A 26,376-nucleotide genomic window follows, 5' to 3' on the forward strand; every position below is an offset into this window, starting at 1 on the left:
TGACTGTAATGTTTAATTCAAAGTTGTTTTATAAAGAAATTAATATCAATATAAATGATAAATGAAAACAAAACTAATTTCAAGAATTTAAGTGTAAGCCTTTAGATCAAAAGATAACAAGAAACGTATTCAGTCATGGGGCCTGGGTAGCTCTGTGGTAAAGACGCTGGCTACCACCCCTGGAGTCGTGAGTTTGAATCCAGGGCGTGCTGAGTGACTCCAGCCAGGACACCTAAGCAACCAAATTGGCCTGGTTGCTAGGGAGGGTAGAGTCACACGGGGTGACCTCCTCATGATCGCTATAATGTGGTTCTCGCTCTCGGTGGGGCGCGTGGTGAGCTGTGCGTGGATGCCGCAGAGAATAGCGTGAAGCCTCCACACGCTCTAGGTCTCCGTGGTAATGTGCTTAACAAGCCATGTGATAAGATGCACGGATTGACGGTCGCGGAGGCAACTGAGATTCATTCTCCGCCACCCAGATTGAGGTGAGTTACTATGTCACTACAAGGACTTAGAGTGCATTGGGATTCCATTTAAAAAAATAAAAAAAAAATTATAGAGTGCCACAGGGATCAGTTTTAGGACCTCTGCTTTTCTCCTTATATATGCTTCCCCTGGGAGATATTATCAGGAATCACAGAATAAATTTCCACTGTTATGCCGACGATACCCAACTTTATATTTCTTCTTGTTATTAACATATTTTATTGATTCCAAGACAGACAAAAATAAATTTAAACCACAAAATTTTGCATTTGGAATCGACTTATAACCCTTTATAACACCAGAGTGTCCAGTACGTCACACACAAAATGCTGGATCCTCAACCAAAATTCCTGAATCTTAATACAACCCCACAAAACATGGGTTGTGTCCCCGTCTTCTGACTGGCATCACCAGCAGGTAGGTGAATCTTTAAGACCAAGCCTATACAATCTAGAGGGGGTCCAGTAGAACCAATGCAAAATCTTAAATTGCATCAGACGGATCCTTGCATCTCTAGATGCAGACCCGATGCTTTTTAGGATCCTAGCCCACTCTCCCTCCTCCAATACCAAGTTTAAATCTTTCTCCCATAATCTCTTGAGAGAAGACAAAGCTCCATCCCCCAAACTCTGAATTAACAGGGAGTAATACACAGAAGCTTCATGACCTTTCCCATAAGCAGTAATCACCATTTCCAGAGTATCTGCCGCTTTAGGGGGGTGTACACCACTCCCAAAAACAGTACAGAGCAGGTGGCGCAGCTGTAAAAACCTAAAGAATTGGGATCTAGGAATCTCAAAATGTTGAACTAAATTATCAATAGATCTCAGTACTCCACTCTCATATAGGTCACAGAGTGTAGTAACCCCCCTCCCAATCCACTCTGACCAACAGAAAGGGGACTTATTAATATGTAATTTAGGGTTCAGCCATATGCTTGAGGCAACATTTAAATAAATGTCAGAATTAAACACTCTGGACACTTTAGTCCAAACCATGTGCAAATGCGAAATAACAGGGTGTGACTTAACTTCTCCGGTTAGTTTGATCGAAAGGCTTTGCAATGGTGAAATAGGGGCAAGAACTTCTTGTTCAATAAGAAACCAGGGAGGGGCCATCTCAGGTGGAAGAGACTAATGAGCCAAATGTCTAAGACCGAACGCATAAAACAAAATCTTGGGTAGGCCTAGCCCACCCTTGTCAATCAGCCTATGTAACTTATTGAAATGTAACCTGGGACGCTTTCCATTCCAAATGAAGGACTTCGCTATGCTATCAAATTGTTTGAAATAAGAGAGGGGGACATCTACAGGGAGAGATTGTAGCAAGTAGTTACATTTTGGAATACAATTCATTTTAATAACATTAACCTTCCCAATCATAGATAAATGTAATGAAGCCCACATCGCTCGAAAACCTTTTAATTAAAGGGTCAAAATTAACTAACTAAATCACATAAATTTGCTGGGAATAAAATACCCAAATACTTAATGCCCTGTTTGGGCCAATGAAAGGTGCCCGGTTGAAAAGCTGTTACTGGGCAGTACGCTGTCAGCACCAAAGCTTTGGGTTTAGACCAATTAACTCTGTATCCTGAAAATTTTGAAAAGGAATGGATAATTCTATGGAGGCAAGGCACAGATCTAATAGGGTCAGAGACGAATAATAAAATATCATCTGCGTAAAGCAGAAGCTTATGCGCCACACCTCCCGCCATCACCCCTGGAAAATCATCCTCCTTTCTTATTGCAGCTGCTAATGGTTCCAGGGCAAGACAGAACAATAATGGGGAAAGAGGACAACCCTGCCAAGTACACCTATTCAGAGTAAAATAATCTGAAATTAATCCATTTGTTTGTACCGCTGCTACAGGGTGTCTATAAAGTAACTTAATCCATCCAATAAAAGTATTCCTGAACCCGTATATTTCCAAAATCTTAAAAAGATAATCCCATTCTACCATATCAAACACCTTTTCGGCGTCAAGTGAGATGGTAACGACCGGAGTCTGATCATTTGCCACTGACCACATGATATTGATGAAGTGCCTAATGTTATCAGAAGAGCTATGGCCCTGAATAAACTCCACCTGATCTACATGTATAAGAGATGTCATAACTTTACTTAATCAGTTGGCCAGAATTTTTGACAAAATTCTTACATTTAGCTGGATCAGGGAAATTGGACGGTAACTTTTACACTCACTTGGATCTTTGTCCTTTTTAAGAATCAGACTGATCTGGGCTTGTGTCATGGTTGGGGGAAGCTTTCCATTCTTTAATGATTCCGTATAAACTTCTAACAAAAGTGGAGCCAGTTCTGTAGCATAAGATCTAAAAAAAATCAGCGGCTAAACCATATGGCCCCGGAGCATTGCCTGTAGGTAAGGCCTTAATTACCTTGTCAATCTCCTCCAAGGTTATTTCAGAATCAAGAGAATTTTTTTGCTCAGTCGACAATTTAGGGAGTTCTAATGGTTCCACAAAGTTTCTAATATCTTCAACAGTAGACGAAGACATGGCACTATAAAGATCAATATAGAACTCTTTAAAAGCATTATTAATATCAATGGCCAAGGTAAAAATTTCACCACCAGCAGATTTCACTGAGGGAATGGTAGAAAGAGACTCTCTCTGTTTTATATATCTAGCCAAAAGTTTCCCTGCTTTGTCCCCCGACTCAAAATATGATTGTCTTGCCCTGAATAACCAAAACTCCACTTTCCACGACAAAATAGCATTATATCTGTATTTCAATCAAGTCAATTCTCTGAAGCCATTAGACGACACTTGGCGCTTCATCTCTGCCTCGGCACTTTTAATATTTCCTTCCAAATCCACGAGTTCTTGTGCTTTGGATTTTTTGATGAATGAGGCATACTATATGATCCGACCCCTAAGAACCGCCTTAAGTGCCTCCCAAGCCACGCCTACAGAGGATACCGAGGACCAGTTTGTCTCCATGTAAACACTGATTTCAGCCTTTAACATTAGTTGAAAATCAGGATTTTGCAAAAGGGATACATTAAAGCGCCAACTATATGATTTCTTTTTCTCCATACATGGCAACACCTCTAAATTCATCAGGGTGTGATCTGAGACTAAAATGTTTCCAATTGAGCAATCAACAACAGATGAAATGAGGGAATTAGATATAAAATAAATAAATAAAAAAAATCAATTCTAGAATAAATCTTATGGACTGATGAAAAAAAATTATAGTCCCTCCCAGGTGGGTTCAAATGTCTCCAAATATCTGTAAGACCAAGATTTTTACACATCCTGTGAAGCGTCAATGTTGCTCTAGGGGGCTTACACACTTTTGCTTAATTTGATCAAGGACTGAGTCCATCAATAGATTAAAGTCTCCTCCGAATATTATATCATGAGGGGTACCAACGGTTTGCAACATCCCTTCAAGATCTATAAAAAAGCCCTGATCATCAGCATTAGGCGCGTAAATATTAGCCAAAATCAGACTTTGCCCCTGAATTTCAGCTAAAACAATGATGACTCTTCTTAATTTATCTTTAGTCTGAGACATTTGAATTGTAGATGTTTATTTATCAATATAATGACTCCCCTACTCTTACTTGAGCCAGCACTAAGAAAACCTATCCACCCCATATCTTCCCAAATTTTTCAGCTTCCTGCGGGGATAGATGAGTTTCTTTAAGAAACACTATATCATATTTCTTACATTTAAGAAAATAAATATCCTTCCTTCTTTTTATGGGGTGCCCCAACCCATTCACATTCCATGTTGAGAAAGACAATCCACTCATATTAACCTTTGATATTTTGATATAATATAAATAATAAATTGTGTGTCAAAACAAAATTTTAAAGACCACATTTCAACATCAGTGCAACAATCAAACCCCGAACTTCCCCCCGAACAAAACAAACAGAAAAAAAACGTGCACATTAACCCCGTGCACGACAGCGACAATTTAGAGTCAATCCCTCTAAACTCAAACAGTCCATGTACGCCTATGACAACCCCCGCAACAACTTTGCCGTCGGAATGCTCAAGTCCGGTGCCTCTGCACAAATTTTGAGAGGCAAAATTACATAACAGAAGAAATTTTATGAAACAAACTCCAGCCAATAGAAGGCATAAGCACAAAGAACAAGCAGATTCATCCACAGTTGTCCCAAAGATATGTTCATCCACAAAACAAATACCAGCTGCTAGGCGGAACCAGCACAAAAAAAACAAACAACAAAAAAAAAAAAAAACAGGCGTCACAGTTTCTCGGACGGTCAAGTTTATATTTAACGAGTCGAGTTGACTCAGAGGCCACATAAGAAACACACCATGATTTCCTCAGTCCATCAACTCTATAAAAGACTTCACTTGTTGTAGGCATGCAGATATTTTGCCGTCATCCTTATCGCTGGCCGGGAACTTAGTGAAAAAGTGATCTTCCGTCAATGCAAATGTTTCTTGAAAGAGTGACTCCACACAAACTCCAGCCGCTAGGCGGAACCAACACAAAAAGAAACAAAAATGGTGCCCAGCTTCCTCATACAGCCAGAGTAAGAACAGCGAGTCTGTCCACTTACATGAGAAACATCAAATGTCTTCAATGTATTTATGAATGACAGTACTTGCTTGGGACATGTGAATACTTTGCGGCCATCCTTCGTTTCTATTCTCAGTTTAGCTGGAAACATCAGAGCAAAAGCGATCTTCCGTTGATGCAAGAGTTTCTTACACTCCTTGAACCTATCTTTCTCTCTTGTCGAACTCGCAAAGTCTGGGAACAAGAAAATGTTGTGATTCTTCTAAGAAAGCTTTCCTTTGCTCCTCGCCTTGCGCAACACGAGATCTTTATTGGATGATCTCAGAAATTTGGACAGAATTGATCGGGGTCTCCCTCAGCAGATCTGCGAGCCGGGACTCTATGAGCTCACTCAATTTCCAGTTTATGGCCTGTTATGTCGAGCAGACTCGGGAAAGCTCGTCTAGGAATTTCTCCATATCTCTGCCCTCTTCATACTCAGGAATTCCAACAATTCGGATGTTATTCCTACGGCTCCTATTCTCAAGATTTTCAAGTTTTTAAAGAATGTGTTCCAAATCAACTTTGGTCGCCAGTGGATTATCAGATAATTCCCCCTCCGATGACTCCAGATAATCGATCCGCTTCTCAACATCTGCCACTCTTGTAACCAACTCAGAGAATTTTGTTTCCATTGCCGTAATAGATTGACGTATTACAGCGAGATCTTCTAAGTCAGCAACATCTTTCGTCAGCAAACTATGGAATAGTCTCCCTAACACTGTTCGGGATGCAGATACACTCACTCAGTTTAAGTCTAGACTAAAGACTCATCTATTTAGCCAGGCATACACCTAATTTATCCATCAACTCACAATTAGGCTGCTTTAGTTTGGTCTGCCGGAACCAGAAACATCCATCATGATCTATAACTATAATTGTTTCCATGTCTCAATCTCGGGATTCATATCCCGAGGTTACCAGAGACGGCCAGATCCAGCTATGTTCCTGCTTGGTGTCGGACTCCACTGCTACGTGTCGCTGAGAGATGACGACAAACTACAGCCGGTGCTAGCCAGACATCACTTCAGTTTTTTTACTTCAGAGGATGAACTGATGCCAACTCCAACTGTAAGACATCGGAGGCTTCACATGCCACTGCCTGAACCTTGGATTTAGGATGGACCCCACTGAACCTCACCAAAATGACCTGCCAGTTGAACTGCGATGCACCTCATAATTTATCTCTGCTTGCATCACCTTTGTCTATTGATGGACTACACTCTTGAAATGGAATACATAGACTATCATTTAATTACCAACAAAAGCCTTCATCAGCCAAATAACAAAGGACAATGCATCAGTGTGAACTTCTGAAGTTAATCCAGGATGGACTTCAAATACATTAGTCATTAATCTTAAAGCTCATAATATATATCATAATTTTTTTTATTTATTTATTTTTAAACACTGGACCTTAATGCATACTTAATTTACAAATTTTAAACCATGACTTGCACTGCACACAAATAAATCATATTGGCATTATATTAATGTTGTTTAGCCAGAAGGGCAAAGTGAGCCTGGTTTCTCCTGAGGTTATTTTTCTCCATTAATCAACATCTTATGGAGTTTTGTGTTCCTTGCCACAGTCACCTTCAGCTTGCTCACAGGGGTTCTAAATGCAATTATTATTTAATTATTAATTTCTATACACATTTTTCAATCATATTTAATCAGACTACACAATGATCACTATAAGACATTATAGATATTACGGTTTATTTTTTTTATTTTTTTTCAAAGCTGCTTTGAAACAATGTGTGTTGTGAAAAGCGCTATACAAATAAAAATGACGACTTGACTTGACGTGTCTACATTTCGTCAGTCCAATCGAGTGGCATGTTCCGCTTTAGGCGGTGTCCCATGGCTGCGATCATGGGAAAAATCAAGCACACAGGGAAAGCGTGGTGTTATGGTAATAAAAACGAGTTAATTGCATCAACGTCAGTTCTGATCTCTGTGGAACAATCAATCATATTTTTTTTATAAGAAAAATTTGTTTTTGCGGTGCCTTTACACTCTCTTATTCATGTTTAAAGAAAGCAGCGGCTTATTGGCTTATTTCAGTGTGAATCCTCTCCTTTCCTGTCATCATAAAATCTAAGTAACGAAAGGCGGTTTTACGTGGTTCCTCAGTAGCCGTGAGTTCCGTATTTTCAATGGGAAAAAAAGGCGCCGAGTGTGGCTGAACGGATCGAGGCGGCACCGTTTGTCAAGCTCGTTCACGTGACATCAGCCGCTTTGTCTTGCATAACTACTTACAGCACACATTGCGCAAGATACAAATATTTGATCTTTTAATCAGATGGCATTTAGCTTTTATTTATTCATTTTCTTTAAGCACAGTCTGATCTGAACCTATATAGTTCCCAATATAGCATTGTGTGGCAATCACTATAAAGAGAATAGTGAACGAGTGGGATTTCACATTTAGTGACATTAGTTCAATTCGTGGTTAAACTATTTTATGGTAAAATAACTCACGCACGGAGAAATACAAACTTTTTTTTTTAGCTATCACTTACTGTACACAACAAGGAATACAATATTTACAGTAGGTAATTTCCGCATTCAGAGACAGGCGATATGTTTTCACTCTCTATTGAGCTGTGTCGTGTGTTGTATGGAAAATGCCTGCATAAAAGAGGTGGCACGATCTATTACACTTAGAATTAATTTTGTTCTCTTTCTGTTCCCCATCGGTGTTTACCTCATGTGTCTGATGTGGGAGAGCAGTAGCAGAAGTTGGGCTTGGCGACGGGACTGCAGCTGCAGCGAGGCATCTGATTTACTGATGCTGTAAACGAGGACATCAGTGATGTTGTCCAGCATGCACTGCACCATGAAGCGGTCCGACAGGGGCTCCACAGGACTGGAGCAGAATGAAAATGCACCTGACCAGATAGACAGATGAAGCAATAAGCTTTAAAGCAGGGCTCGGCAACCTATGGCACGCGTGGCAGCATTAGCACTTGGAGGAGTAATCACTGGCACGCCAGCAATGGCGAGAGTGGAGTAGACTATTTTATTTATATGAAATTCCGCACCTGCATTCCAGTTTGCATCTTGATTAAATCCTTCCTCGTGATCACACAGCGTATTTTCATCAGCTGAATGGGAGGTTAAACCAAAAGTTAAAATGTGACAAGACTGCAGTATACCCAACAGACTTGCACAGCGCAAGCAAGCCATTCACGCTTCACGTTCAGTTAATCGTGCAAGTTAAAAAGCGCCAGCGATGATTCGGTCAGGCTGCGCGGATGACAGCCTACATTCCGCGTTTCATTTGTTTCTTTTTGCTTTCAGAAAAACATGCGATGTAATAAGGAAAACACCACTATTAAACACCCTCCTTAAACCATGGTCACACTCAAAATTACATTAAACGATTAAAAGAGAAAATTAAAATATCTATTAAAAATATAAATTAAACCTGGATATAAAGTTTTAGGAATTTGCAGGTGTGATTCACAGAAAAGGGCTAAATAGTTGATCAGCTTCTGATGTGTGAATAGCTTGCACGTGCAGCGTGAGTCTCGTCACATTTTAACTTTTTAGTTTAGCCTCCCTTTCAGCTGATGAAAACACTCTGCGTGATCATGAGGAAGAATTACATCAAGATGTAGATTGGAATGTAGGTGCGAAAAACCTCATATAAATAAAATAACCTGATTTTGAAAAATGTACATACATAATTTAAGAAATATTTAAGATTCCACACAATTTCGTGATCAGTAGTCAAATAAGCAAATATGTGACATTAACTGTTAACTCATTTTGTACAGAAGGACATGTTTTCTTTCATTAAAGCACTTTCACAAGATACTCTGTGAATATTCACATGCAGGATCATGATTATATCATAATCATCTGGTTTTGCACAACATTTTCACTCAAACTGTTATGCTGATAATATAATTTGTAATGAAAAATAAACGATTAAATTAGAAAAATGCAAAATAGAAACATTTTGGGGTGGACCTTGGCACAGCCTTTAACCAGGAAAATAAAAAAAATGGCACTCCATGTCAAAAAGGTTACTGACCCCTGCTCTAAAGAGTAGATAAACATTACAGACAATCTGCTGACCTGGGACAAAATAATAACCATGGATATGTTTGGGGTTGTGATATAAATTAGAATGTTATTTACGTACATAGACAAGACGTGATTATTTTTATGTGAAGATGATGCAGATAATATTTGGGTAAGTTACTCAAAAAAGTAATTTACTAAAAAATTACTACATACTTCTTTACAATTGTAATCAGATTACTGACTTTACTAATTACTTCCTTGAAAAAGTAATCACGTTACTATTTACTTTTACATTCCTTTTTAAAACACTTCACAGAAAAGCATTTTTTTTTTCACACACAATGAATGTAAAAGTGTCTATAATTCCTCCTTATTCACTGACTCGTTAGGGGATGTACAACCTTCAGCTGCCAAATAAATGCAAATAGATTTACATATTAAATGTTATTTATGTTTTAAATGTATTCTCCAAAAATAATATTATTTTATATAGATTTGTAAACCAAGTAATGTACTTAAAAGGAATTAACCATTTTGAAATTCAGTAACTTTATTCTTATAACAAGAATTTGAAATATAATGTGTTTCACTACTTTTTGTACTAATAGAATAATAAAAGGGATAGTTCACCCAAAATTGAAAATTCTCTCATTTACTCACCCTTATGCCATCCCAGATGTGTATGACTTTTATAGTATATTTTCTATATCATAGTGTATTTTTATATACAGTTGTGCTTAAAAGTTTGCATACCCTGGCAGAAATTGTGATATTTTGGCATTGATTTTGAAAATATGACTGATCATGCAAAAAAAGAAACTGTCTTTTATTTAAGGATAATGATCATATGAAGCCATTTATTATCACATAGTTGTTTGGCTCCTTTTTAAATCATAATGATAACAGAAATCACCCAAATGGTCCTGATCAAAAGTTTACATACCTTGAATGTTTGGCCTTGTTACAGACACACAAGGTCATACACACAGGTTTAAATGGCAATTAAAGTTTAATTTCCCACACCTGTGGCTTTTTAAATTGCATTTAGTGCCTGTGTATAAATAGTCAATGAGTTTGTTAGCTCTCACGTGGATGCACTGAGCAGGCTAGATACTGAGCCATGGGGAGCAGAAAAGAACAGTCAAAAGACCTGCGTAACAAGGTAATGGAACTTTATAAAGATGGAAAAGGATATAAAAAGATATCCAAAGCCTTAAAAATGCCAGTCAGTACTGTTCAATCATTTATTAAGAAGTGGAAAATTCGGGAATCTCTTGATACCAAGCCAAGGACAGGTAGACCAAGAAAGATTTCAGTCGCAACTGCCAGAAGAATTGTTCGGGATACAAAGAAAAACCCACAGGTAACCTCAGGAGAAATACAGGCTGCTCTGGAAAAAGACAGTGTGGTGGTTACAAGGAGCACAATACGATGATACTTGAACAAAAATGTGCTGCATGGTCGAGTTGCCAGAAAGTAGACTTTACTGCGCCAATGCCACAAAAAAGCCCGGTTACAATATGCCCAACAACACCATGACACGCCTCACAGCTTCTGGCACACTGTAATTTGGAGTGATGAGACCACAATATAGCTTTATGGTCACAACCATAAGCGCTATGTTTGGAGAGGGGTCAACAAGGCCTATAGTGAAAAGAATACCATACCCAATGTGAAGCATGGTGGTGGCTCACTGATGTTTTGGGGGTGTGTGAGCTCTAAAGGCACGGGGAATCTTGTGAAAATTGATGACAAGATGAATGCAGCATGTTATCAGAAAATACTGGCAGACAATTAGCATTCTTCTGCACGAAAGCTGCGCATGGGACGCTCTTGGACTTTCCAGCACGACAATGACCCTATGCACAAGGCCAAGTTGACCCTCCAGTGGTTACAGCAGAAAAAGGTGAAGGTTCTGGAGTGGCCATCACAGTCTCCTGACCTTAATATCATCGAGCCACTCTGGGGAGATCTCAAACGTGCGGTTCATGCAAGACGACCAAAGACTTTGCATGACCTGGAGGCATTTTGCCAAGACTAATGGGCAGCTATACCACCTGCAAGAATTTGGGGCCTCATAGACAACTATTACAAAAGACTGCACGCTGTCATTGATGCTAAAGGGGGCAATACACAGTATTAAGAACTAAGGGTATGCAGACTTTTGAACAGGGGTCATTTCATTTTTTTTTCTTTGTTACCATGTTTTGTTTTATGATTGTGCCATTCTGTTATAATCTACAGTTGAATATGAATCCCATAAGAAATAAAAGAAATGTGTTTTGCCTGCTCACTCATGTTTTCTTTAAAAATGGTACATTTATTAATTCTCCAAGGGTATGCAAACTTTTGAGCACAACTGTATCAAACATAGAAAAGTACTTATATAGAATAGCCTGAACTTTGTGTGACCCAGGAGAGAGCATATGAGGTTATTAAAAGTGTTTATGCTGCAAAAAACACACAGTGCACTCAGCTGTAACAGAGACAATGGTACCATGATATGAGAAAGCACTGGGAAACACAGCTAAGTTAAAGATTAACACAGCTAATGGTCAAAGTGACCGTATTATGCTCAAGACTGTTATATTTTATTTGCTCAAAATGTATACTTTTATAATAAGTGAATTTAAAAGGTTATTTTAAAAATGGACTAAAAGCCAGGTTTCCACCATTAAAAAGAAGTCAGAGGCTCTGTGAAATAATGGTGGTGGACGGTATCCATTGACTACAAAAAATAATAAAGGGGCGTAGTCATGAGGTAATACCAGATAAGAAACTGTATAAAAGATGAAGGTCTGGACCAAGAGAGTCAGATCTCAGCTGACATCTTGGGTTTGTTTGTCTGCTCAATAAACTCTAACCTTTGACACCTGGAACTCCTGACTTCGAGAGTTTTCTTACTGAGAGGGAAGAAAAGTTTTCCATGCTCCACGACACTTTCTCTCTTCTGCAGAACAAAAATGACGATTTTCAGAAGAATATTTCAGCTCTGTAGGTCTATATATGTAATGCAAGTGAATGGTGACCAGCACTTTGAAGCTCCGAAAAGCACATAAAGGCTTCATAAAAGTAATCAGTATGACTCCAGTGGTTAAATCGATATATTCAGAAGTGATATGATAGGTGTGGGTGAGAAACAGATCCTTATTTAAGTCCTTTTTTTACTATAAATCTTCAATTTAACCTTCACATTCTTCTTTTTGTTTTTGGCGATTTGCATTCTTTGTGCCTGTCGCCATCTACTGGGCAGGGAGGAGAATTTATTGTAAAATAGGACTTAAATATTGATCTGTTTCTTACCCACACCTATCATATCACTTTTGAAAACACTGGACTCTTATGGATTACTATTATGCTGCCTTTATATGCTTTTTAGAACCTTCAAAGTTCTGGTCACCATTCACTTGCATTGTATGGACCCACGGAGCTGAGATATTTTTCTAAAAATCTTTGTTTGTGTTCTGCAGAAGAAAGAAAGTCATACACATCTGGGATGGCATGAGGGTGAGTAAATGATGAGAGAATTTTCATTTTTGGGTGAACTATTCATTTAATTACAGAGGGTCCAAACAATTGGTCTCAGACTTTTGGACCCCACTGTATCTCTGGAAGCTCTGAAGTCTATCATTGTCCTATACAAGTGGTAAGTTCTCAAATTGTACATATTAAATCAAAAGATGTGACTGAAGTTTATCTTTCACTCTGACTCACCAGAATTGAGAAGTATGATGGCTTTGAGACACACAAATTCCTCCGACTTGAGTTTAAGACTGCGGAATCGAGCAACAGTTGCCAAAAGCATGTCAAAAATCTCAGCCATCCCCTCAACACATTCTCCTTCATTCCTGTAAAGAGAAACACCAGCACTTTATCAATTTTAGGATATTTCTTGAGCCAGTTACTATCATACATGCCTCCCTTTTTCCCTACCACTTCATCTTGGAAAGGTTTTTTTTGTTTTGTTTTGTTTTTTTGCATAGTAGTATTGTATACAGAATGTTGCAGTGATGATGTGAAGCATGCACTGCACCATGAAGCTGTCCGACAGGGGCTCCACAGGACTGGAGCAAAATGAAAATGCACCTGGCCAAATAGACAGATTTGGATTAGCATGAGGAGGAGTAATCACTAGCTAGGGATAAAGCACTGAATGCACCTGTAACTGAACTCTCTCTGTGAAGTATTGGTCTTAAAGGGATAGTTAATCCAAAATGAAAAATTCTGTCATCATTTACTTACCCTCATATTGTTCCAAACCTCTGTGACTATTTTGCTTCTGTGGAACCCAAAAGTAAATGCAGTGAAAGTGAATGGTGACTGAGGCTAACATTCTGCCTAATATCTCCTAATATCCTACATCACTTTCCTCCAAATTTTACTCATTCTTTATTCTTCATCCTCCCAAATGTAAACCTCCATGCTGTACAACTCATAAGCCACTGCATCAATTTTATGATGCTGTTTTTTCATTAGATTCGTCTTCCCTTAGTCAGACATGACGTTGTTCTTCAGCAGCACTTTAAAGACCCTGTTCCATATCGGGCCCTCTTTAATTACATGCTACTTGTAACATGGTCTTCTGAAGAGAAGCACTGGGCTCTCATAGTTCACATCCTCTAGTTTTTGGTTTACAATCATTCAATCTTCCAATCTGTGCCAATCTCCTCTGTGTGGGGAAAAAAATTCATGCAACTCCATGTTCTTTGACAAATTGATGCACAAAATATGCACACATAGAGGAAATGCATAAGGTCAATGTGACATTGCAGAAAGTACACAATCACACGCAAGCTCACAGCATCAGTACCATGTACAATTTTCTAAACATTGCATGGGACAAAACTATAATGCAGATCTGTTGGTGTAGAGCTTTATTAGAGCATAACAGGTGTCCCCACCAGATTCTATCATAGTATGTTGCCAATTTTCCATTATCTTTAACAGTCAAGTGAGGCTAAATTAAATAAAAAGAAATCAATACATGTTCCAGGCTTATCGAAGCGCGATTTGCACACTTTTCCATGCTCAGTGAAAAAAAAGTCTTTCTGTGAATGAGAAAGTCAGAGGATTAGATTAAGGATAAATTCAGGGTTAACTTTTATTTCAGCCATTAAATCCTCACTAAATAAGTTCAGAATGTTTTGCAAAACACACAAGTGTAAATATCTATTCTATAATGAGTCTATATTAACTGTGCCTTGAAGAGAAGGAACAGAACATGCAGTACCTATCAAGAATAAGATCCTGAGCAAAGATTAGTTTTCCAGGTGAATGAATGGACCTCCATATCAGCCCGATCATTAAGACCTCTAGCCAAGAGCTCTCCAGCAGCTGAACCTGGTCATGAAGGGAGAGGTCCTGGAACCCTGGAGAGAACAATGACATCATGCTTCTTATGTCAAAAGACACTTCAAAAGATTTTATTATAAACTTATACAATTTTATTTAATTAAAATTAAAAACCTAATGACTAAGATTGTGTTGTAGAAGAGTGATGATTACTACTCATTACATAAATATGAAATTTATCTTTCCAGAAATTCTCATCCACAAACAGTAATTAAAAAATCTCGGTAGCTGTGTCTCTTAAAATAAATCATTTACTACTTCAAGGAGGGTTAATTAGGACCTCTGAACAGCACATGTAATGGCTCACAAAAAAATCCCAATGAGTCTTTTCTATGTGTGCTGAGCTCAGTTGGAGGCCAAGTCAAACTGAGCTGCAGCATAAATAACTGTAATCGCCCCTATGCTCTTTAGCTTTGCGTCTGTGACCTTGTCATTTGAATCACTGCCGCCTGTACTGTCTAAACCTGCTGCCACGGTTACAACAACTGGCAAGGCTGTTACTGGGATACTTTTCTTAGAAATGACTCCTTCAGATTGAAAACCATTCCTGTGATATTGCACTCAGAATTAAAGCAATTGAACTTTAAATGTTAATTATACGACAGTTAGTTCTGGGCCTTTGATTTGCCAAGTGGTGTTCCAAGAGTGCATATATTAAGTATAACAGCACTGGGATGTGTCACTGTTTGATTAACTTTTCTGTGTTCACAGACTTCCAGACTAGAGTATGAGAGCGGTGTGGAATGGAATCGGAGCTTAGGATGTGTGATTTTGCCTGGAGTGAGGAGCGGGTTTTTGAAAGTCGAGGCATCAGTAATTTCTCTCATTCTAGGATCGTTCAGAATGGGGTATCGCAAGATGGAAAAGTGGAGCGGCAACGGAACATTTCATTTGCAGAGAAAAACTAACTTGGAAATTTGGTCTGAAATGTAAGTCACTTGATATTAAATTTGCTTATTCACAGTTTTCCTGAGCAACCACTGGGCAGTGCCATGATGATTCTAATTGCCTGTTTTCTGTTTCTGCTCTTGTAAAAACTGCCGAAAGGAGCAATCCAGACCGAGAACAACAACCAGTTATTTTGAGTAAAAATGTGTTCAGGATCAACTTGTGCAGTCGAAACAACTCAAAATAGTTAATGATATCATCATAACTAACCTCGGACCTCTGAATCAATAAATTAATTAATTAGCATTTTGTTATTAGTTTTAATTTACTTTGGAGCAAATGTAGGAGTCTTGCTGATATTATACATGTTCATTTGGAAATAAGGGCAGACAGTTTAATCCATAGCATGCTCTTCTTGAGATTTCTTTAAAGATTTTTAAAAAAGAAAGAAAAAACACATATATCCTCTCTAGCTACCTCGTGTTACTATTACAAGTGATCCAGCAACAACGTTTTTAAAAAACTTTTTGGATCATTTCTATAAAATACTGCTTAAAAATACTCAAACACACATTACTCCCGTAGAGTCTCGTTGGAAAAAGCAAGCGGTTGTCAGATAAATGGCGAACGGTGTCGGGCTGAAATTTCACTCCCTAGTATCCTTCTGTTTATGGGTGGGTGTAGGTAGGCTTTAGGGATAAGGACCAATTAGGTAGCAGCGAGGCAGAATCAGGCGGGCAGTCAAATTTTGGCACAACAACGGCAGCAATTGAGATAGGATCAAAAGTAAGAACCAAATAGAAGAATAAGAAAACAATAACATATTTTTCTCTTTTTTAATATACCTGGAACTTTCTTAGCCCAGGCTATCATGTGGACAAGTTCTTTGTCGGCCAAATTTGTGAGCAGGGACATCATGGCGATCTCTGTGTACGGGCCGCTGTGTTTCTGTCGTGAGCAGAGAGCTGGTGGCTCTGCCCCCAAAAGCAACACCAGCACCTGCTCTGGAGGCATGCATAAAGCGCTGACCACACCATCACTGCTCTTCTTGTCCTGTAGGGGAGCTGTCTTCACACCAGCACGACTCAGCTGCTCACTGCAGATCTTGTCACAATCCTCATTACTACTCCTCTTCCTATCACACCTGATAACACGGCCACTGCGGTCCTTACGAACACCTAAAATGAACAAGATCAGGGCCGTAGCCAGCTATGAGGTCACTGAGGCTTATCTCTGTGTTGATTGGATAGCTGCTCAAGTTCACAGCCAGCCGGATCAAGCAATCCAGCCACAGTCCAGTGTCGAACTGACCTGGCATGAACCAAGGTATGTGACTAGGACAGCTAACAATCATTAATTAATTAAGTAACCCTGGGTGTCTGCTATAAACTAACTACATAATATTTGTTTTGAATAAATGTAACTTAATTAACGTTAAGCTAAACTTAAGTGCACGGCATGAGAGAAGAAAGAAAGCAACGCTAACAATGGCATTAGTTTTTTCTATGCAACTAATTAGCTAGCTACTAATATTATTATATGTCCAAACGAAAGTGCAAATTGACAGAAGATTTGCACAAAAAATTCCCATGCTTTCATCCAGATCGAGATTCGTGGGAAGCAGAATGTATGACATGTAAAGCTTGCACTTATGTTCACTTACTCAGTTGCTAATAAAGATGCAAGTGATTTTAGAAGCACACATTAGCTCTGGAAAGCATAAAGGTTCAGCAAAAGGTGAAAGTTCATCAGGTAAATTAACGGACTACTTTTTCGACCAGGTAAAATTTTTATCACATTGCTTCATTTTCCATGGCCATTCAAAATAATAGTAATAGTAAATGAAGGTACACTCATGGCATCAAATATTTTATTTTAGTACATGGACATTCAAAAGAATGCTGGACATTTTTATTTATTTATATATATTTATGTTATGCTAATAGAGTGCCTTTTTCACTGTATTAAAGTTTGCATTCATAGTAACACTGTTTTGAACCCTATTATTCCTATTAGCTTTGGAAACTCTGCAAGCAACACAAATGGCCTTCTTTCCCAACATAAAATGTATGTTGAAACTGTTTCTTACACTTCCAGTGACAACATGTGCCTGTGAAAGGTCATTCTCTGCCATGCAAAGGCTCAAAACATGGCTCATATATATATATATCTCAGTCTTGACATCCTTAAAATAAGACATTTTGATAAGTAATATTTCATAAGATATTTAGACTTGTAATCAGAGAATATAATACAAGTTATTTTATATTACATTATATTATAATATTAAATATTATATTACTTGTATATACTGTAAGTTATTTTACTTACACCACTGGCAAATTAGCACAAAAAAAAAATAAATAAAATAAAAATAAAAAAAAGAAAGAAAAAGAAAAAAAGAAATTGACAATAGGGTTAGAAAAATAAACTTAATTCAAAATATATTCTCTAAAAACAAGTCCTATGCAATCTTATTTAATTTTGCTAAAATTGTTGTTCTAAGGATGTTTAGATATTTGCACTGGACAGCAATGTACAACAAAAATACTAAGTAAGTACATTATGTGTGATAGATGATGCATATGTGTTTACATGGTTAATGTTTTTGTGAGACATAAAAAAAAAAGAGTGGAAGGGAGAGAAAAGGAAAGAATATGTTTTATGTGCACACCTCCTTTCATCATGCCTACTTCATAGCACTTGCGCAGTCTGCATGCTTGGCAGCTCTTCCTGCGGTTTCTGTCAATAGTGCACTGGTTGGTCGCTGGACAAACATAGTCATTGTGACCTAGAGGCAGAAATGAAATGAGGTAGAATTTGGTTTTGATAATAATTTTTTGGTCACACTTTATTTTACAGTGTTCATGTTACAAAGTATTTAAATAAATAACTTTATTTACATAATAATAATAATCTACATGTGCTTATGGTTTTATTATTTTGTAGAGATGCCTGTACTTACAAATTGTTGTTAATAGTAATTAATAGTAATATTACAGAAACTGTTAAATAAACTGTTACTCATTATTATACCTTCTAAATATTTGCTAAATCATCAAGCATAAGCTCATTGTAACGATGCTGGCAATGACAGGCAGATGATGATGATGAAGTGAAAAACCCAGGTGCAGTTTATTTACAAAACGTGACTACAAAACATAAACATGGACTTGACTTGACTTGACTTGACTTCTAAACAACTTTGCATGAACACGATACCTGACAATGGACAATGGCAAACATGAGGTTTAAATACATGGACAAGGGAGAAACATGACAATGATAACCAATGACAAGACAGAACTGATAACAAGGTAACAAGACAATAAACCAATGAAAGCAAGACACATGAACATGGAGGGAAACATGAAGTCACATGACCAGGGGACCACATGACATGAAACAGGGAATCATATGACATGGCAGTGAAACAGGAAATAACATGACATGGAACACATGACTATAAAACAGGAAATGTAAGCGCAGCGTAGTACTAGCAGGAAGACTAGCAGCTGTACATCATCGCACCATTAGCTAGATAATTCCTAGCCAGTCACATGATGGCCAATGCTTTATAAGTCTGCTCACAATCTATCACATTGCGGTTTCAGTGTGCTAACACGGCAACATCATTCTATAGCACTGTCTGACGTCGAGTCCATTTCGCTCTCCACTAGCTAACATCCAGCTATGGACACGGACTTATTCACTGCTCCTTACCTTTTATCCAGAATCAGCAGTCCTCGCCGCAACACACGTCTGCAAATTTCTGGATTTTCTGTGGGATCGCGCCCTTTTGGAATCATAATAGACATGTTCTGACCTCTCCAGGCCACAGGAGAATCAGTGCACAGAACATCTCTGGAAACCTGCCTTCCCTTCCCAATGACGCCATCTCTTCATCTCAACTTCTGCCCACATCAAACCCATGGGGAGTAAACAATCAGCAAACCCGGATCTTCATCCGTATCTCATTTACTTAGGAGATCTCCCTCAATCAAGCCACCGCATCCTCAATCTGAATGCTCGACCTGGCGCGGAAGGAGTGTGTTCCTCACCATGTCTGTCACAATCATCGGCTCAGGCAGCAACTGATTTCCATCAGAAATAAGCTAAGTTCTTATCATATCCATCAAATACATTCAGATTTAGTCATGGGTCTAGGCCTTCTGTTGCCTACGCTGTCTGTTCATCATAACACATCTGTGTCAATATCAAAAGGCAATATTTCATGTCAACATCGCATTCGCTTTCATAGCAATGGCAGGCAACCACGCGTTCACAGTGTGATCACATGAGGGTAACTCGGCCAATGTTCACTTGCATGTCATTCACCGTGTTGCATGCCCAAGCATTCCCCTTCGGGGAATTAAGATCATTATTCAGGCATGTCATTATGTACAGTGCTCATTGTACGGGGTCCCATCACTCCATTCAGTAAGATATCCCTGTTTTGTTGGTCGCTCTTCGCTCTAAATCACGTAGCGGGCGCTTTCCAATACAAGGTATCATCCCTATGCCCTTCTCACTAGGAAAGACAGAGCTCATGATGTGGGCACTCCGAGAGAGCATGGCATCACAGTTTAATATAGTCTTCAACAAAGTCTTGTGAAAGGGTCCCTAGTGAAATAATTAACTTATTTCATTCGGTTCAACATTTCGAGTTGCGTTCCCTACCCGAGCGCCTTCAAGGGCGCATTAATGCCACTTCGTAAAATGCAGTGTTTTCTTACTCTATACATACTTCCACGTTCTCATCGGAAGCACCATTGTTGTGGCGCGCCTCTGACACCAAGCGGTAGGAGAAGGAGACAAGGGAGAAACATGACAATGATAACCAATGACAAAACAGAACTGATAACAAGGTAACAAGACAATAAACCAATGAAAGCAAGACACATGAACATGGAGGGAAACATGAAATCACATGACCAGGAGACCACCTGACATAAAACAGGGAATCACATGACAGCAGGGAAACAGGAAATAACATGACATGGAACACACGACTATAAAACAGGAACTAAACTTCCAAAATAAAAGACATTAACACAACCATGACACTCATTAAATCTTCCTTGATTTTTCTGTTGTTCTAACATCAGTTTTTAGAGCTGTTTTTCTTATTTAAACTGTGTTAATGATATGTAAATACTGTTCTGTCACAAGCAACAAAGAGTGCAGTGCAATGCATCAGTGGCCTTGGTTCTGATTAAGTGCTGAGAGCAGGTACATGCTGTTCCTGTGCACCAAATGAAATTTAAAATGAGATGATTGTGTCTTTGCCAAAAATGTCACATACACACACACACACACACACACACACACATATCCAATCACTTGTATAAAACCATGCACATAATCCTAATTAAGGTTTGTAATAAGATATTCCATGTACGAGAACCAAAAACATTCTTGCGAAAATTGGGATGTCAACAATGTGCTAGCAGAATACACATTTTAGGACCATAAGCTTTGCCAGAATATACAGTACTGCATTTTGGGTGGCTAGCAAAGGTGGCAGATTCCAGGCAAATTAACAATGACTTGGGAACTGGAGAGAGCAATCCTACACAATAATTGCTGTGAACAGAATAGTTCACCCAAAAATAAAAATTCTCTCATAATTTACTCACACTCATGCCATCCCAGATGAGTATGACTTTCTTTCTTCTGCAGAACACAAACTAAGATTTTTAGAAGAATATCTCAGCTCTGTAGATCCATACAATGCAACTGAATGGTGACCAAATTTTTGAAGCTCCAAAAGCACATAAAGGCAGCGTAAAAGTAATCCAAAAGTCTCCAGTGGTTTAAACCATATCTTCTGAAGTGTTCTAATTGATTTTGGGTGAGAACACACCAAAATGTAACTCTCTTTTCACTTTAAATCTTGACATCTGAAGTCTCCTTGGCGATCATGATTTCAAGTTCGATTTCACTTCATAGCGCCATCTAGTGCGTTGCGTATGCATCAAGCACTAGGAAGTGTAATTAAGCTTGACATCATGATCATGCCTAGAAACTGCAATGGCAAGATGCACAATGAACAGACTGAATCGCTTCAGAAGACATGGATTTAACCACTGGAGTCGTATGGATTAATTTTATGCTGCATTTATATGCTTTTTCGGAGCTTCAAGGTTTTGGTCACAATTCATTTGGATTGTATAGACCAACAGAACTTAAATATTTTTCTAAAAATCTTTGTTTGTTTGTGTTCAGCAGAAGAAAGAAAGTCACACATCTGGAATGGCATTATGGTGAGGAAATGATGAGAGAATTTAGATTTTTTATTAATTTAAAAAATACTCAAACCAGCCCATCTGACACCAACAATCATGCCACAGTCCAAATCACTGAGATCACATTTTTTCCCCATTCTAATGGTTGATGTGAACATTAACTGAAGCTCCTGACCCATATCTGCGTGATTTTATGCATTGCCTTACTGCCACATGATTGGCTGATTAGATAATCGCATAAATAAGTAGGTGTACAGGTGTTCCTAATAAAGTGCTCAGTGAGTGTGTATAGACAGTGCACAGTGTTACAAAGACAAAACGCCATCAGAGTAATACAAATGACAGCAAAATAATGCATTAAACATTAACTAAATAAAATGTAACATAGCTTACAACCAACTATTTAAATAACATAGAATCAAATGTGATGCATCAAACAGGGACTTCTAGAAACATCCTTTTACTGCTTTTCAGTATAAAGGTGGAAGGTGACTAACAAAAATAACATTATTCAGTATTTTACAGTTAAATTATGTGTATTGTCTTGTTAAATCTAATAAAAAAAAAAAATTTAATCATATTGATTAAGGTAACTTACAGATTTGTTACCAATTAAGAAGCATATTTATATTCCATTTTCTGTAAAAAGATTTGATAAGGTATTATTGAGATTCTTTCTTTGTTCTCTTAGTCTGTCTTTTCCTTCTTCTTGGCATTCAGTCATTCTGCCCTCTCTTATTTTTACTGTAATTCTCCTCCCTGAAACCCATTTGGCAAGCACACACTTACAGTAATTTTCCCCAGTTTCCTGCTCTCCTCTCTAGAATTGCAGTTAAAGTCAGCAACAGTTACCTGGCGAAAGAGCTCATCTCATCAGGAGCTTCTGTGTCAGGGTCAGGCTCAAAACATCAAGCCTGTCATCTCCCAAAATCCTCAAAGCTCTGCACCCGTTTCCAATGTAATACAGAACTGCAAATGAGGTGCGGCCAGAGATATCCGCATGCTGCCATTGTGACAGTCAGGAGGACTTTTGTCAGACCCACTATGTGTGAGACTTTTATTTCCACCTTTTCTATTAGTTTTAGAAGGGAGAACAGTACAGAACATGCAAGGATGATTACATGCTCTGCACACATTCATGCAATTCAAGTTAATATCTGTGACTTTGAAAGCCCAATGGCTTGGCTTGAAAATTATTATTTAAAAAAGAACAGGAAAAATATAATTGTTTTTCTACTCTTTCATGTCCGTCAGCACATTTTCTGGACATATACCTTGGGGTGACTAAGTAAACTACATATGCATGTGCCAAATTATTCTCTTTTCAGGGACAAATTTGTTTGGATTATTTTAAAATATTAATGGCTTTTGTTATGTGCTTGTTTAGGCCAAATAATGGGATATAATCAAGAAAAGAAGTTGGCCTATATTTTAAAACCTACTTATCTTAGCAAGAGTGTTTTTAAAATCTCATGTACTTTGTTCATGAATTCAAAACAACATGAATGCATGCTTAGAGTTACAAAATAAACACAAAACACACACAAAAAAAACTGGGCTCATAAGGAGAACAAGATATAATGATGGAAGTTTGAAGGCTACAACATAATAAATCTCATTCTCTTGTTTCTTGGTTGTTTCTCAACAACCTGGTTACCTTGAATGCTTCTCTTGAAGAAAGCTTTGCATCCCTCACAGGACCAGACTCCATAATGGTAGCCAGAGGCATAGTCACTGCACACTGCACAGAAACGAGTCTCCTTTGCTATATCAAACCCTCCTGCGGCTCTTGATCCGGTGTCTGTAGCACTGCACAGCTCCTCACACAAGCCAGCACCTGCCTGCTGAGAAGATACCACACTGGACCTACAGACAGGATGAGGTTACAAGTTCAGATGAGTTAACACAGTGACATTTTTCTTGTAGTAGTCAGGGGATGATGAATTACCATACAGTAAGTATAATATCAGGGTGATTCAATTCTTCTTTATACTTTCACCAGTATGTTAAAACATTTACACACATCCTAAAATAAAGTCTGTAACACCTGATCATGATCGCCAAGTAGACTTCTGTCAAGATGTACAGTAAAAAAGGAGTTATATTTTGGTCTGTTTTCACCCAAAACCAACTGGATCATTTCAGAAGACATTGATTAAACCACTGGAGTCTGATGGATTGCTTTATTTGGCCTTTATCTTCTTTTTGGAGTTCTGATCACCATTCACTTGCATTGTATGGACCTACAGTGCTGAAATATTCTTCTAAAACATTTTTTTTTTTTTCTGGCATTAGGATAAATGATGAGAGAATTTTTGGGTGATCTTATACCCTTTAACAATGAATGATATATTTTGTACAGCATTTATTAATCTTTATTAACGTCATGGTTACTTGCGTAACCTCCATTCCCTGATGGAGGGAACGAGGCATTGTGTCGATTGTAGTGACACTAGGGGTCACTCTTGGGAGCCCGAGACACCTCTGGTCTTTGATAAAAGGCCAATGAAAATTGGCGAGTGGTATTTACATGCCACTCCCCCGGACATACGGGTATAAAGGAGCTGGTATGCAACCACTCATTCAGGTTTTATGCTGGGGAGCCGAGACAAGGTCCGGCCATTTCAGCGGGTAGTTCAGCGTTGTGGCAGGAGGGACACAACGTCTCATTCCCTCCATCAGGGAACGGAGGTTACGCAAGTAACCATGACGTTCCCTATCTGTCACTCACTCAACGTTGTGTCGATGTAGTGACACTAGGGGTCCCTATACAAAATGCGCAACTGGCTGAACTGTGTTACATGAACTGGCGGTGTGTGATGGGCAGACAACTATGTGCCTCGTAGCCAGCGTACCAGGCTGACACGTAACCTCCCCCGACATAGTTATGAGTGTCGAACAGCCCTTTGGGGACAAGTCGGCTACCCAAAAGATTCTTTTTTTTAACTCCCTAAAAAAAAAGGGGATTATCCGACTGGGCCGACCAAGGGGAGGACACCGCGGAGAACACACCTCGCCCAGAGAGAGGGGGGGATATTTACGTGGAAAATACGTCACATGGTCTTGCCAATCATGTGGAGAAGTCTCATGGTAGATCCTACCCAACGGGGGAGGAGTTACTACAAACATGGAGACTGTGGCAGAGGGGGCTCTGCCCAAGGAAGACACAGTTTGCCAACAGGGAAACAAATTAGTGGAAGATATACATCGAATGGGGTTACCTTACAGGGAACCGCCACATGTGGAGCACCTACCCCAGAATAGGGCTCTTAGTTAGCACCTGTACTGGGCCAGCAGCGAGTCTCTCCGAAAACTCGACTGCCACAGGGCTCGGAGGAAGTCAACCAGGGAACATAGTTTGTGAACACTACTGGGAATTAATGGCGCACATCTTCAGCTCAGAGGAGGTGAAAGGCACTATGTGCAAGCGATACACCCGGCCAGCTATCCCGGGCTTATCCGCTTGTATTGCGTGCCACTACCTGGGACGAAACCGGTTCCACCCGGAGGTTGAAGAACCTTGCAAAGGTGTTGGGTGTTGCCCAGCTCGCTGCTCTGCAAATGTCTGTTAGAGAGGCACCCCTGGCCAGGGCCCAGGAGGCCGCTACACCCTGGTAGAATGGGCTCGTAGCCCTACCGGGGGCGGCATGTCCTGGGCGTGATATGCCATAGCTATGGCGTCAATGAGCCAGTGGGAGATCCTCTGCTTGGAGACAGCGCTTCCTTTCCGCTGTGCACCAAAGCAGACAAAGAGCTGCTCAGAGATCCTAAAGCTCTGCGTGCGATCCAAATAGATGTGTAAAGCGTGCACCGGACACAGCTACGACAGGGCTGGGTCTGCCTCCTCCTGGGGCAGTGCTCGCAGGTTCACCGCCTGGTCCCTAAAGGGGTCGTGGGAACCTTGGGCACATAGCCCGGTCAGGGTCTCAAGATCACATGAGAGTAGCCCGGACTGAACTCCAGGCACGTTTCGCTGATAGAGAACGCTTGCAGGTCTTCTACCCTCTTGATGGAAGTGAGTGCAGTCAGGAGGGCAGTCTTCAAGGAGAGTGCCTTAAGCTCAACTGACTGCAAAGGCTCAAAGGGGGCTCTCTGTAGACCCTGAAGTACTACAGAGAGATCCCATGAGGGAATGAGGCGCGGTCTGGAGGGGTTCAGCCTCCTGGTGCCTCTCAGGAACCTGATGATCAGGACATGCTTCCCTAAGGACTTACCGTCCACTGTGTCATGGTGTGCTGCTATAGCAGTAACGTACACCTTCAAGGTGGAAGGGGACAGCCGCCCTTCCAACCTCTCCTGCAGGAAGGAAAGCACCGATCTGACTGCGCATCTCTGGGGTCTTCCCATCGGGAAGAACACCACTTAGCGAACAGACGCCACTTAAAGGCATACAGGCGCCTCGTAGACGTCCGACCCTCGAATGCAAACTGCAGGAAGGGTGTGTGTCGAGGTAGAATCAAGACGTGGAATTACGCGTCCTTCAGGTCTACCGCCGCGAAACAATCTTGATGCCGTACGCTCACTAGAGTGCGTCTTTGCATCAGCATCTAGGACGGGAGACTGTGTAAAGCCCGGTTCAGTACTCACAGGTCCAAGATTGGCCGCAACCCATCGCCTTTTTTTGGTACAGTGAAGTAGGGGCTGTAAAACCCCTTCTTCATCTCGGCAGGAGGGACAATCTTGTCAGACGTACCGGCAGGTGGGGCCTCGCGGTGGGGCCTCACGGTGGGGTGGACCCTGAGGTGCCACACCTTGTCGTGGCCGTGCTGAGTTCAGGGACATCGAAGTACTTAC

At 39.7% G+C, this 26,376-nt stretch overlaps 1 protein-coding gene across 2 annotated transcripts in view; it reads right to left on the reverse strand.

Annotated features, from left to right (window-relative positions):
• Positions 1–26,376, reverse strand: part of LOC127410337 (estrogen receptor-like) — a 32,741-nt gene that overhangs the window by 532 nt on the left and 5,833 nt on the right. Inside the window, exons 2-7 of one of the 2 annotated variants that reach the window (XM_051645539.1) lie at positions 23,240–23,448; positions 18,009–18,125; positions 16,180–16,512; positions 14,325–14,463; positions 12,809–12,942; positions 7,767–7,950 (exon numbers count right to left, since the gene is read on the reverse strand). In XM_051645539.1, coding sequence (XP_051501499.1) covers positions 7,767–7,950; positions 12,809–12,942; positions 14,325–14,463; positions 16,180–16,512; positions 18,009–18,125; positions 23,240–23,448 — 1,116 coding nt within the window. The remainder of the gene's footprint in view (positions 1–7,766; positions 7,951–12,808; positions 12,943–14,324; positions 14,464–16,179; positions 16,513–18,008; positions 18,126–23,239; positions 23,449–26,376) is intronic. The other variant, XM_051645540.1, reaches the window with a different exon arrangement.

The sequence above is a fragment of the Myxocyprinus asiaticus genome, chromosome 19, assembly GCF_019703515.2.
Source record: "Myxocyprinus asiaticus isolate MX2 ecotype Aquarium Trade chromosome 19, UBuf_Myxa_2, whole genome shotgun sequence".
NCBI lineage: Eukaryota > Metazoa > Chordata > Actinopteri > Cypriniformes > Catostomidae > Myxocyprinus > Myxocyprinus asiaticus.